Source organism: Oncorhynchus clarkii, chromosome 10 (genome assembly GCF_045791955.1).
Source record: "Oncorhynchus clarkii lewisi isolate Uvic-CL-2024 chromosome 10, UVic_Ocla_1.0, whole genome shotgun sequence".
NCBI classification, from domain to species: Eukaryota; Metazoa; Chordata; class Actinopteri; order Salmoniformes; family Salmonidae; genus Oncorhynchus; species Oncorhynchus clarkii.
This window is the reverse complement of record NC_092156.1, coordinates 35,298,498-35,310,628: the sequence shown is the minus strand read 5'-3', so window position 1 is coordinate 35,310,628 and position 12,131 is coordinate 35,298,498. Positions and strand designations below refer to the sequence as shown.

General features: G+C 44.0%; 1 protein-coding gene across 1 annotated transcript in view; it reads right to left on the bottom strand.

The window, feature by feature from the left end:
- Nucleotides 1-12,131, bottom strand: part of LOC139418351 (glutamate receptor 3) — a 106,464-nt gene that overhangs the window by 6,049 nt on the left and 88,284 nt on the right. The window contains exons 12-14 of the mRNA XM_071167740.1: nt 11,431-11,629; nt 5,525-5,772; nt 2,855-2,969 (exon numbers count right to left, since the gene is read on the bottom strand). Coding sequence (XP_071023841.1) covers nt 2,855-2,969; nt 5,525-5,772; nt 11,431-11,629 — 562 coding nt within the window. The remainder of the gene's footprint in view (nt 1-2,854; nt 2,970-5,524; nt 5,773-11,430; nt 11,630-12,131) is intronic.

The following is a 12,131-nucleotide window of genomic DNA, read 5'->3' as shown; positions in this document are numbered from 1 at the left end:
TGTCTTTACACCGCCTGATTCTCATACATCCAAATATATTTATCACAAATAGTTACTAGTTCCAGTTCTTAACCTGCTGTATGGAATTTCCTTGAGTATACGATTGAAGTCGGAAAGTTACATACACCTTATCCAAATACATTTAAACACAGTTTATCACAATTCCTGACATTTAATTCTAGTAAACATTCCCTGTTTTAGGCCAGTTAGGATCACCACTTTATTTTCAGAATGTGAAATATCAGAATAATAGTAGAGAGAAGGATTTATTTCAGCTTTTATTTCTTTCATCACATTCCCAGTGGGTCAGAGGTGTACATACAATCAATTAGTATTTGGTAGCAATGCCTTTAAATTGTTTAACTTGGGTCAAACGTTTCGGGTAGCCTTCCACAAGCTTCACACAATAAGTCGGGTGAATTTTGTCCCATTCCTCCAGACAGAGCTGGTGTAACTGAGTCAGGTTTGTAAGGCCTCCTTGCTCGCACATGCGTTTTCAGTTCTGCCCACAAATGTTCTATGGGATTGAGGTCAGGGCTTTGTGATGGCCACTCAAATACCTTGGCTTTGTTGTTCTTAAGCCATTTGGCCACAACTTTGGAAGTATGCTTGGAGTCATTGTTCATTTAGAAGACCCATTTGCGACCAAGCATCAAGCTTCCTGACTGATGTCTTGAGATGTTGCTTCAATATATCCAAATAATTTTCCCACCTCATGATGCCATCTATTTTGTGAAGTGCACCAGTCCCTCCTGCAGAAAAGCACAGCCACAACATGATGCTGCCACCCCGTGCTTCACGGTTGGGATGGTGTTCTTCAGCTTGCAAGCCTCCCCCTTTTTCCTCCAAAAAATAACAATGGTCATTATGGCCAAACAGTTCAATTTTTGTTTTTACAGATGAAAGTGGTACGTTCAGGCGTTTGGAATTTGCTCCCAATGATGAACCAGACTTGTGGAGGTCTACAATTGTTTTTCTGAGGTTTTGGCTGATTTATTTTGATTTTCCCATGATGTCAAGCAAAGAAGCCCTGGGTTTGAAGGTAGGCCTTGAAATACATCCACAGGTACACCTCCAATTGACTCAAATGATGTCAATTAGCCTATCAGAAGCTTCTAAAGCCATGACATCATTTTCTGGAATTTTCCAAGCTGTTTAAAGGCACAGTCAACTTAGTGTATGTAAACTTCTGGCCCACTGGAATTGGATACAGTGAAATAATATGTCTGTTAACAATTATTGGAAAAATTACTTGTGTCATCCACAAAGTAGATGTCCTAACCGACTTGCCAAAACTATAGTTTGTTAACAAGAAGTTTGTGGAGTGGTTGAAAAACAAGTTTTAATGACTCCAACCTAAGTGTATGTAAACTTCTGACTTCAACTGTATGTATGTGCTAAATATGAGGAAAACGTAGCCTACTTTCATTTGTGAGCTAATTCCCCTTGGTATTTGTAGTATAATTAGAGTATAATTTGCCAAAGTCAGATTGAGTTATATTTATAGTGTTTTTAGAAGCTGTGTGTCTAGAATATATTGGGTTTTCCTCTCTCAGTGGTTATTACATACAATATATTTGAAGCACATTGTTAAAGTACCAACACATGCATTTTTAGGAATAAAATAATAAACCAGAAATGTAGCAGGTGTGATATAACATGGCTGAGTCTACCCTCTCTCTACCAAGGATTCAAGGCAGATTGCTTGCAGGACGAGGCAGCTGCTTTGTGTTGCTCTGCTGATAGTATTCATGTCCTGCTTACGCTCAGGAATGAATAACTAGAGTCAACAACATCAAAGTCAGTCTGCCTGGTCTTCTACAATGTGTCAAGTGTACTATGGTCAAGATGCAAGCAGAAGAGTGGAGACAGAGACGGATCCACAGTCGGGCTGTCGCTGTGCCCTCGTGTTCTGAAAGCCAAGATCAGGTAAAATTTTCCACCCTCTTGCAGCGTTTCATTGGTCGGGGCAGGGCCGGTCATGGGTAGGTAGACTTTGACTGGTCTTGGAGACTAAGACCAACCAAAGGAATCTGTCAGGGTGACAAGCTAACACTGGTTTACAGTGATGTTATTGGTATCAGACAAAAGTTTGGAACATTTGGTGTCACTTTGTCATTAGAATTCTCACGTTTGCCTGCAATGCTTAGTCCCCTCAAGACTACGCTGTTCGCCTCGCCTGTCCTACCACCCAAGGTTGAGGGAGTTTGGAGAGTACTACAGTACACCTCAGTGCTAGGGTTCATGGACACTGCCATGTTATTCTCTTAGTCAATACTTAACTCAACATAAATGACAAATTATTCATCCACTTTCAGTGAAACAGAGCATTATAATTCCACCATGTTTGCCCTGTGGACATAAAAAGCAGAGGAAATGTACAATCACCCCTTCTATACATTCTGCCTTTCACAACCACAGGGCAAATACCTAAACTAAAAAGCCTCTGGAGAAATTCAAGAAATATCTCACTAAACAGCCCTGCTGTAGAACAGAACACTAACTTCCCAAAAGAGGTCTCACATGCTATCTTACCACAGTGGATGTACTTAACTACCATCATGAATAATAATCAGCTTCAACTCCTCCTCTCTTCTTCTGTACTTACAGTAAACAAATACCTCGTCTTTTTCTCAGAAATATCTTAATTGTTACTGGTCTTTTTCCTCCATTAGCCAAGTAAAGGGTTCCCAGTTTGATCTCAGTTGCACAATAAAATAGAAAAAGCCACACAGTTTTCTGTTACAGGGCCATAGTGGGCTGTGGTTGGGGCCTATAGGTTACAGTAGTGATATAACAGCCTTGCCGATTACTCTATTCTACGATACCCGATGTTGGTGACATTGAGGCTGACCTTGGAGTCACCTCCCCCGCTGCCGCACTCTCCCTTGTCGTACCACCATTTGTTTTTCAATTTGTCCAAGAGGCCTTGCTCATTCAGTTTTAACACTGCCAGGTTAACAGCATTTCTTGAAACGATAAAACATAACTTGTAAGAAAATGAACAGGTCCGTGAGAAATCTAATACTATAATATTAGTCAATTGTAATAATAGTAATAATATCAAATGATTCATAAGGGGAGCACGAAAAGGACAAATCGGTAAAGAATTGCACCGATGTGGAGAGGTAAGAAGCGTTTTACAGCAAAGAAATGGTTCAATATTAGAGAGGTGGTATGGAGGGTTACATTGCTCAGAACTGAAGTGTGCGGGATGGGGACACTTTGTCATAGAGAATAGAAGAATAACGACAACATACAGCATGCACGTTAACATTCATCACAAGTGACAATGCAGCTTTTAGCAAGTTAATTGAAAGAAACACATTGAACTGTTAAATTAGAAGCAATGCAGAACTGCCCGAGAGGGACACCAAGGAGAACAGAGGGACACCAAGGAGAACAGAGGGAGGAAAGATTGAGGGGAAGAGAAAAACAAACAACAGAGGTGGGTGGGGGGCACGTCAACATACAAATGAATTGAGTAAATATGTCTAATATACCAAGAGTACTTTCCCTTTAAAGAGAAAGAAAAAGAGCAACACAGAGAGAAACAAACCATACAGATAGAGAGAACATGATCGAAACGGCTTTACGTCTAGACGTGAGTTAAAGAAACACATACTGATGTCCAATCTTAATTTGACCAGTTTCGTCGCAGGAGAAAAATAATCCTGCAGCAGAAGGATTTGAATATCTGAATAAATATTTAGAATCGCCGCCAGGGTGCAGCTGGAAGAGGTGTTTGTATACAACGCAGTACCACACCTACGTGGTACCTTATGTAGGTTACGCACAGGCTCCATTTTATGTGGATTATAATACATTTCCGTATTTGTAGGGGGTAGATGTATTTTTCGCTATTGAAAATCCGTTTTTTTGTGCTTGTTAGAGCATTGTGACCTGCCAGAGTGCAGTGGTCTAAGTAACTCGCTCCACCTGCAAGCTTTGTGAGTTCTCACCCAATGCTGGGTGATCTAGTGACCAGCCTGAGCCTACAGTAGTCCACATTTGCACATCAGAGAAAAGTGTCTCAGCTCACCAAAATCGTTACTAGTCACTTTATACAATGCCACTCTAAATAATTCCGCTATAATAATGTTTACATATCTTACATTACTCATACCACATGTATATACTGAATTTTATACCATATACTGCATCTTGCCTATGCCGCTCGGCCATCGCTCATGTACATATTTTCATTCACCCCTTTAGATGTGTGTGTATTAGGTAGTTGTTGGGAAATTGTTAGATTACTTGTTAGATATTACTGCACTGTCAGAAATAGAAGCACAAGCATTTCGCTACACTCGAATTAACATCTGCTAACAATGTGTATGTGATAAATAAAATTGGATTTGATTTGATTTAGATTATCTTCAGCTGAAGTCTTGTTAATCCATCAATACTCTATTTCACCCACACAACTGATCTCAATTGCAACCATTATTGGTCACCTCCCTAAAAAATGATGTCGGTGTTACCTAGTCCTGCGTGTGCAGCGGACATGAGTCAGTCATGGTCACGTGTCAGCCCTCGGCCCAAGAGTCTAAAACGGTTTAAGATGTTGGTTGCTCCTGTGGGAGACCTTGGTTCATATCCCACGTGGTACACTTGCAACCAAAGTCTGCCAAGATACTTTGTATGAATGGAAACTAATGTTGGTGTAGCCTACTGCTTTTATTTTATTATGTTATCCAAAAGTGTCTGGTATGGTAATTTCTTATCAAGATCTGAGGTAGAATATCCCTGAACTGTCCATAGTTGAAATGTGGAATTTCATCAAGTCAATCGGAGGGAGTGAGTTATTTGTGCCAGAAGGGCGTTGGTCCAACACGGTACGCCTATTATGTGCGCGCTGAAGGCAGAGGCCCTAACCACTAGACCACCCCAGGCAGCGGCCCTAACCACCCCAGTCAGCGTCCCTAACCCCTAGACCACCCCAGTCAGCGTCCCTAACCCCTAGACCACCCCAGGCAGCGGCCCTAACCACTAGACCACCCCAGGCAGCGATTCAACTCAATTTTGACAGTTCATTCGTAACCTTAGGATAAACTTGACACTTGTATGTCGTAGCCTATTGGAGATCAATATCTATCTTGTGTTATTAAGCTATATAAAATGACGGTTGTTGATGTGAATGGCTGCATTTCAGATACATTTTTGTACATTTGAATGTAGCAGCAATAGGACTGGGGCCTAGCGCTGAGCGATAATAATATTTTGATAGCAAGCCTTGATCCCAATGACTTGACTGCCCCTGCATGGAGAGAAAGAGAACTGATTATTTTCCGGGATTCACAAGGCTCATTTGAATTTCCTGATGCCGCAGGAAGATTCTATGCGACAAAAGAGTGATCAAGTTAAGATCCGACATCTGTAATAAATACCTTTACCTTCCTGATGAACCTCAAAAAAATGAAAAGTGAAGAATGAGGAAGAAGAGAAATGGGACAGGAGACATCAGGGTAGGTGGAATACTATAACAACAAGGACAATATTGTTATAATATCCCACCCACCTTAATGCTGAGCCTTTAGGTGTGGCCACACCGTATCCCTTGGAGTCGAGGTTGCCGCCAACTTTCATGGTGTCACAAGGTTTCCGCTGCTCAATGTACTCGTTCATTGTGGATTCAAGAAGAAAGGCGAATTTGCCTTTCGACTTTCGCACTCGGGCAACCCCTTCTGGTGTCGTCTTGGCGAACACTGACGGTTCAGCTGATTTCATGTAAGACCACATTTTTTCATAAACTGCTATTTTGGAGCGCTGCATTTGGGAAGAGAAGGAGAGAGAAGAAAAAAGCAGGTTAGTGGTGTATTTAAAAAATGTAAACCATAGCGTTCAGTGCCTAAATAAAACACTTTAAACACACACATACACCTCCATATACAGTGTACATCTTTTCCATGAGTCATTAGAGTGCTGTGCTCCCAGAGAGCTGAGTAAAGAACCGGTTGTAGTGGGCATGTTGCCAACAGCAGATCTGAGGTCTGATAAGCTGACAACACACTACAAACAAAACTGCAGGGCCATGTTTCTCCTCAGCATTCGTCGACAGGATGACCACTTGACTGACCACCTGCTCCCTTTCAACATCCCCCTTCTCCACATGAGGTCACAAGACAGGAAGTAAGTCAGTGTGCCGTTTGACTTTGGGGTTCTGGAGGTGTCACCTGGATGGATCAGTGGGGCTGCTGGCACCTGGAGCAGCAAGATGACATGCTGAGAGGAGAACAGAGCCATGCCCTGGTCTGCCTCCTGACTCACACCTAGGGAGCTGCTGCTAAAAATGTCCTCTGAGTGGCTGGCTAAACTAGGTTAATGTGACCTTCCTCCGAGTGACCGACTGAGTGGGGAAAACACTGACTGCCTGGAAGGAAACTTTGTGATGGAAGTTTTCACGATCAAAAATAAAATGTGTCCGGGCCTCCGGAGTGGCGTTACTACAGACCCAGGCTCAGTCACAGCCGGCTGCGACCGGGAGACCCATGAGGGACACAATTGGCCCAGCGTCGTCTGAGTTAGGGGAGGGCTGGGATGTCCTTGTCCCATCACGCTCCAGTGACTCCTTGAGGCGGGCCGGGCACATACACTGCGTACAACTGGTGACAACTTGGTCACCAGTTGTACGGTGTTTCCTCTGACACATTGGTGCGGCTGGCTTCCGGGTTAAGCGAGCATTGAGGCTTGGCAGGGTCATGTTTCGGAGGACACATGACTCTCGACCTTCACCGCTCCTGAGTCCGTACGGGAGTTGCAGTGATGGGACAAGACTGTGACTACCAATTGGGGTAGAAAGTACAAAACAATTTACACATTATAATGATGTGTATAAATAGCCTATTCATGGATGCTTCATCTGACAAAACAGAGTCAACTTGGCAATTATAGCTATTGTCCAGGGCTCCAAATAACATCATATAATATTGATAAATAGATAATACGATTTAATCTGAGGGTCCATTTCTGGCAAGTCTTTGCTTGGTCATATCTTCTTCACTTTTGAATGGATAATAGGCCATAAGCCCACCCTTATTAGCTGCATCAAGCTAAATGTCACATTCCATATCAAATGACAGTATGTATTGGATATTGTGGACCATTGTGAATTGTAGTGTGAAATGTATGACTGTACTAACCAGAAAAACAGATTGATCACATACAGCCGCACACGCACGCCCAACCATACACACGCACGCCCAACCATACACACGCACGCCCAACCATACACACGCACGCCCAACCATACACACGCACGCCCAACCATACACACGCACGCACGCCCAACCATACACACGCACGCCCAACCATACACACGCACGCCCAACCATACACACGCACGCCCAACCATACACACGCACGCACGCCCAACCATACACACGCACGCCCAACCATACACACGCACGCCCAACCATACACACGCACGCCCAACCATACACACGCACGCCCAACCATACACACGCACGCACGCCCAACCATACACACGCACGCCCAACCATACACACGCACGCCCAACCATACACACGCACGCCCAACCATACACACGCACGCCCAACCATACACACGCACGCCCAACCATACACACGCACGCCCAACCATACACACGCACGCCCAACCATACACACGCACGCCCAACCATACACACGCACGCCCAACCATACACACGCACGCCCAACCATACACACGCACGCCCAACCATACACACGCACGCCCAACCATACACACGCACGCCCGCCCAACCATACACGCGCACGCACGCCCAACCATACACACGCACGCCCAACCATACACACGCACGCCCGCCCAACCATACACGCGCACGCACGCCCAACCATACACACGCACGCCCAACCATACACACGCACGCCCAACCATACACACGCACGCCCGCCCAATCATACACGCGCACGCACGCCCAACCATACACACGCACGCCCAACCATACACACGCACGCCCAACCATACACACGCACGCCCGCCCAATCATACACGCGCACGCACGCCCAACCATACACACGCACGCACGCCTGCCCAACCATACACACGCACGCACGCTCAACCATACACACACACGCATGCACTCACACACACACATTAGCATCTGTAATTCCTCTCTTATCCATATTGATTGTTCATTAAGCACCAGTTCTGATGTGCTCTCCAAAATCACTCTACAGACCCAGCAGGAGCTCTGAGGGGGAAGAGGTTTCCTAAGTTCCTGCTGGCTATTGACTGACTAACTAAGCTTTGGGGATATAATTAGCTGGACGTTCAGCTGTTTCTTCTATCAGGTGGTGGCACACCGACGCAAACATAATGAACACTTTCTCATATTGCTCTGAACCCAGTAAATCCTCATAGAACGTGTCAACCTGTTTAACAGAGGTGGCTGGATACAGAAACCCCAATGTCACTTCATTTCATGCTGAGTTAACTGAATATGAATATATTATAATTGTGACACAAGTGCAGGGGGAGTGCTGTGGTTCTGGGGAGGTGATCTGGGATGCTAATAGTCTACAGAACCCCTAACGGCCTCAGCTCGTCTTCATTGCTCCTCTGCTCTTCATATTGCAGGGATGAGCTTGACTCCTGATAAACTTGATGATTCCATCATTGGACTGTAATGTCAATTATAAATAGGGCTGTTGAACACAATGAGCACCTTGGTGGCACTGTATCCTGTAGAGATGGCGGTGTTTTCAGAACAACTGATATGTAAGGGGGTAGGTAGGATCAGATCAGGGGTATTCAATGAATGAGCCAAATATGAGTCAACATGTTAATTATTAAACAAGAGAAAAAAACAACCAATGCTGCAGTCAAAACATGAGTCTCTGATATGCATATACACCATCTGCTGCTATGTTGGCATCGGCATCCCTCTGCTCACATATTTCACCTAATATTCACAAATGTCAAGACTGCCATATCGTTCTCATTAGTGACAGTTTATTTTACACAAACAGCACACCAATGAATTGAGTGAAGTTGAGCTGACATGCGCTGACTTGGAATCTTGAACAATGGCGAGTCAGCTTCCCTTACAACTTATTCCCAATAACACCACCCCAGAGAGCTGGATTTTAGCCCCTGCATCACACACTCATTTAAAGAGTACAGGGAGAGACCATATGGGAGGTGATAGCGGGGGTGGGGTTGCTCAGCGGTTTTATTCACCAACAGATGTTGAACCCTTATGGGTGTCTAGATCAAGGGCAGATATTATCCAGTCTGACAAAATCAGTGGAAATCTGCAGTACATTCAGCTCCTATTACTGCTACTTACACCTCCATGATTTTCAGGTCAAAGGAAGATCAAAATATTTGTTGAAGAAGGGACCTTTTGTGCAGCAAGGCCCTTAGCCCAGGTCTCAGAGAGAGAAGCCATAATACAATGGAGGGGAGGGGACCTGAGCTGTCTCCACTGAAGGTCAGAGGGGAGAGGGCATTAACACAATACAGGTGACATGAATGAATGTGGCCAGAGAATCCAGTATAAGGTCACAGAAGGTGCTTTTAAATGTCAATACTGAAACCCCTGTGAGAGCACGTTTGTTATCACTTAAAACATATCAAGACAAATAATTGTCGATATCATATCAGATGGACTACAAAAGCCAAATATAATACACCTGACCTGATCAGACTGATATTATGGATGTTATATATTATAGCATATCCGTTGCGCAGAGGTTGCATGATAATATCTGCTCAATCCATTTTGAAAGATGGATGCATCTAACAGAACATCAATATCAATGCATTTCTGAATAAAATAAAGCTGTCTCTCTCCTTGCATTGTATCATGAACATTTCAGCAGTAGCTGGATATGTGATGAATTCGGGGCCGTGCACAATGTCAGTGGGAGGGACCGTTCATGTAAATAATGGTACATGAGTAATAGTTCATGACATGCTTAGCCATGCTGTGTAAACAGAGGGTAATGTCTGGGTAAAGATGTGTGCAGCTCCTCTGCTTGTGTTATTTGGTGTCAGCAATCATATGTGGGCTAAAGATCTCTTTTGTTCAAACGCAAATCTATATTAATCTATACTACAACATAAAAAAGCACATTGTGAGTCATTTTTCGGCCTCAGAATCCATTTGCAAAATAAATAAATATTAATGAGCAGATGAGCTGGCTCCCACAGTGAAACACAAACAGCTCCAGCTGTCAGTCCATCTATCAACTCTCCATGTATGTGCTCTGAAGGCTTCACGGCTGTTTGCTCAGGTCCACCCCACTGGCAATTCAATGTAGGGATGAGTTGGCAAATAAATTATTTGCATTCTGTCTGTATGCAGAGTGCCTGTACACATGCAATTCTTGGATGCTCTTCTGGATATAAGACTGCCAAAGGTATTCAGATTTACTCTCTGGAAACAACATATGTAACTCAAACAAAAACCTGCAAATTCATTAGATTCATAATTCATTTCTCAGCTTAAATCAGGATCTATAACATGCACATGCCTGCTTTGGAAAGGAGATCTCTGGGCTCAGTTAATTTCTCTCCATGTATCACATACAGGCTGCCGTACCTAAGACAAGTTTTTACATCTTTTTTAATATAGATTTGTTTAACCTAGTTGGCTTGGATATATCCGAACCAGCAACCTTTCGGTTACTGGCCCAACGCTCCTAACCGCTAGTCTACCTGCTGCCCTAAATGAATAAATAGAGATAAAAATACAAGCACTAAAAATCTATTAGATTTTTTTATTTTATTCTATTATTCTTCCGACACTTTGACAACAAAGGTGAGGGAGCAGTTGGGAGGGCATGTGATGTACTACGGTAAACCCTGAGAGGAGTAAGGGAGAGGAGGGAAAGGGAAGCTGAGCCGTTTGAGGGATGACCTGCCAGTGTGTCATCAGAGCAGATTTCCGTTTGCCTAGTGGCTATATGACTCTAATTAAGCAGCACATCTTTAAAATGTATCTAGAGCCTCTATTAATCAGTCTCTCTCTCTCTCTCTCTCTCTCTCTCTCTCTCTCTCCCTCTCTCTCTCTCTACTTCTATCTCATAGTTTTAATTAAAAGTCCCCTGGAATGTCTGCTCAGTCGTGACATTTGCAGTTTATGAAGTCCCTACACACCTGTCAATTATCTTCCCAGAAAGACATGGGACAAATCACTAGGCAGTCAACCAGCCTGCCAAACTAATCACATCTGCATTCACATCCAGTGGCTGGCACAAGTGGTTATATTTTTATTGCTTTGCTCCTTCTTTCTCTTTCGCTTTGCTTATTGTAGCATGACTTTCTTCAATACTTATTATCATAGCTACTTCCTTATCTTCTGCCAGGTATCACACAGAATTAAATATCATACCATTCCCTGTGCTCCTTCCTTTGATGTCGTCTTTTTTTTAAACTATGTTTTTTTCTAACCCTAAAGAGACATAAGTTGTCACTCACCCTAAAGAACTCCTTAGTGGAGCCTGAGTCTAGGGTCCCGTAGGCAATCTCTGTCTGCTTGGCCAGGTCCTCAGCACTCTCTATGGGAGACACCATCCTCTCCACTGTGAGGAAGGCAGCCAGGTTGGCCGTGTAGGAGGAGATGATGATGAGGGTAAAGAACCACCAAACACCCCCCACGATTCTGCCCGACAGAGACCTGAGAGAGAGGGAAGGAGGAGGACAGAAGGACGTGAGAGCAGGGTGCTCAATCCTACACACTGACAAAGGGATGGAGGCTGCCATGCCTTTGGAGTCCACTGATTCCTGTTTAGAGTCTGTGTATCTGCAGTCTGGGTATCACACACCACGTATTGACATAAATGCACCGCCTCAGAGCATTGCCACAGAATGATCTTGGATTTATGTCAAATCTCACCCACATACCTCAACGATAATGCTCTTCACACAGAGAAAAACATGGTGTTGCTGTAAGAGATGCTGTACCCGCCTGGTTGCTCTATGATGCTTGCCTGGAGGGCTGTGTTGTGGCTGAATGACACCACACACGAACACAGCAAGCAGAGGTTATTGTGCATCTGCTTCAATGAGGCTGACGATCCCCATTGGCAAGGTAACTACTAACCTTAAGCTTACTGTAGTCTATCACGTAAACTGATACTCCAAGCGGGAGAGTGACATTTACTAAATCGTCTTCATTA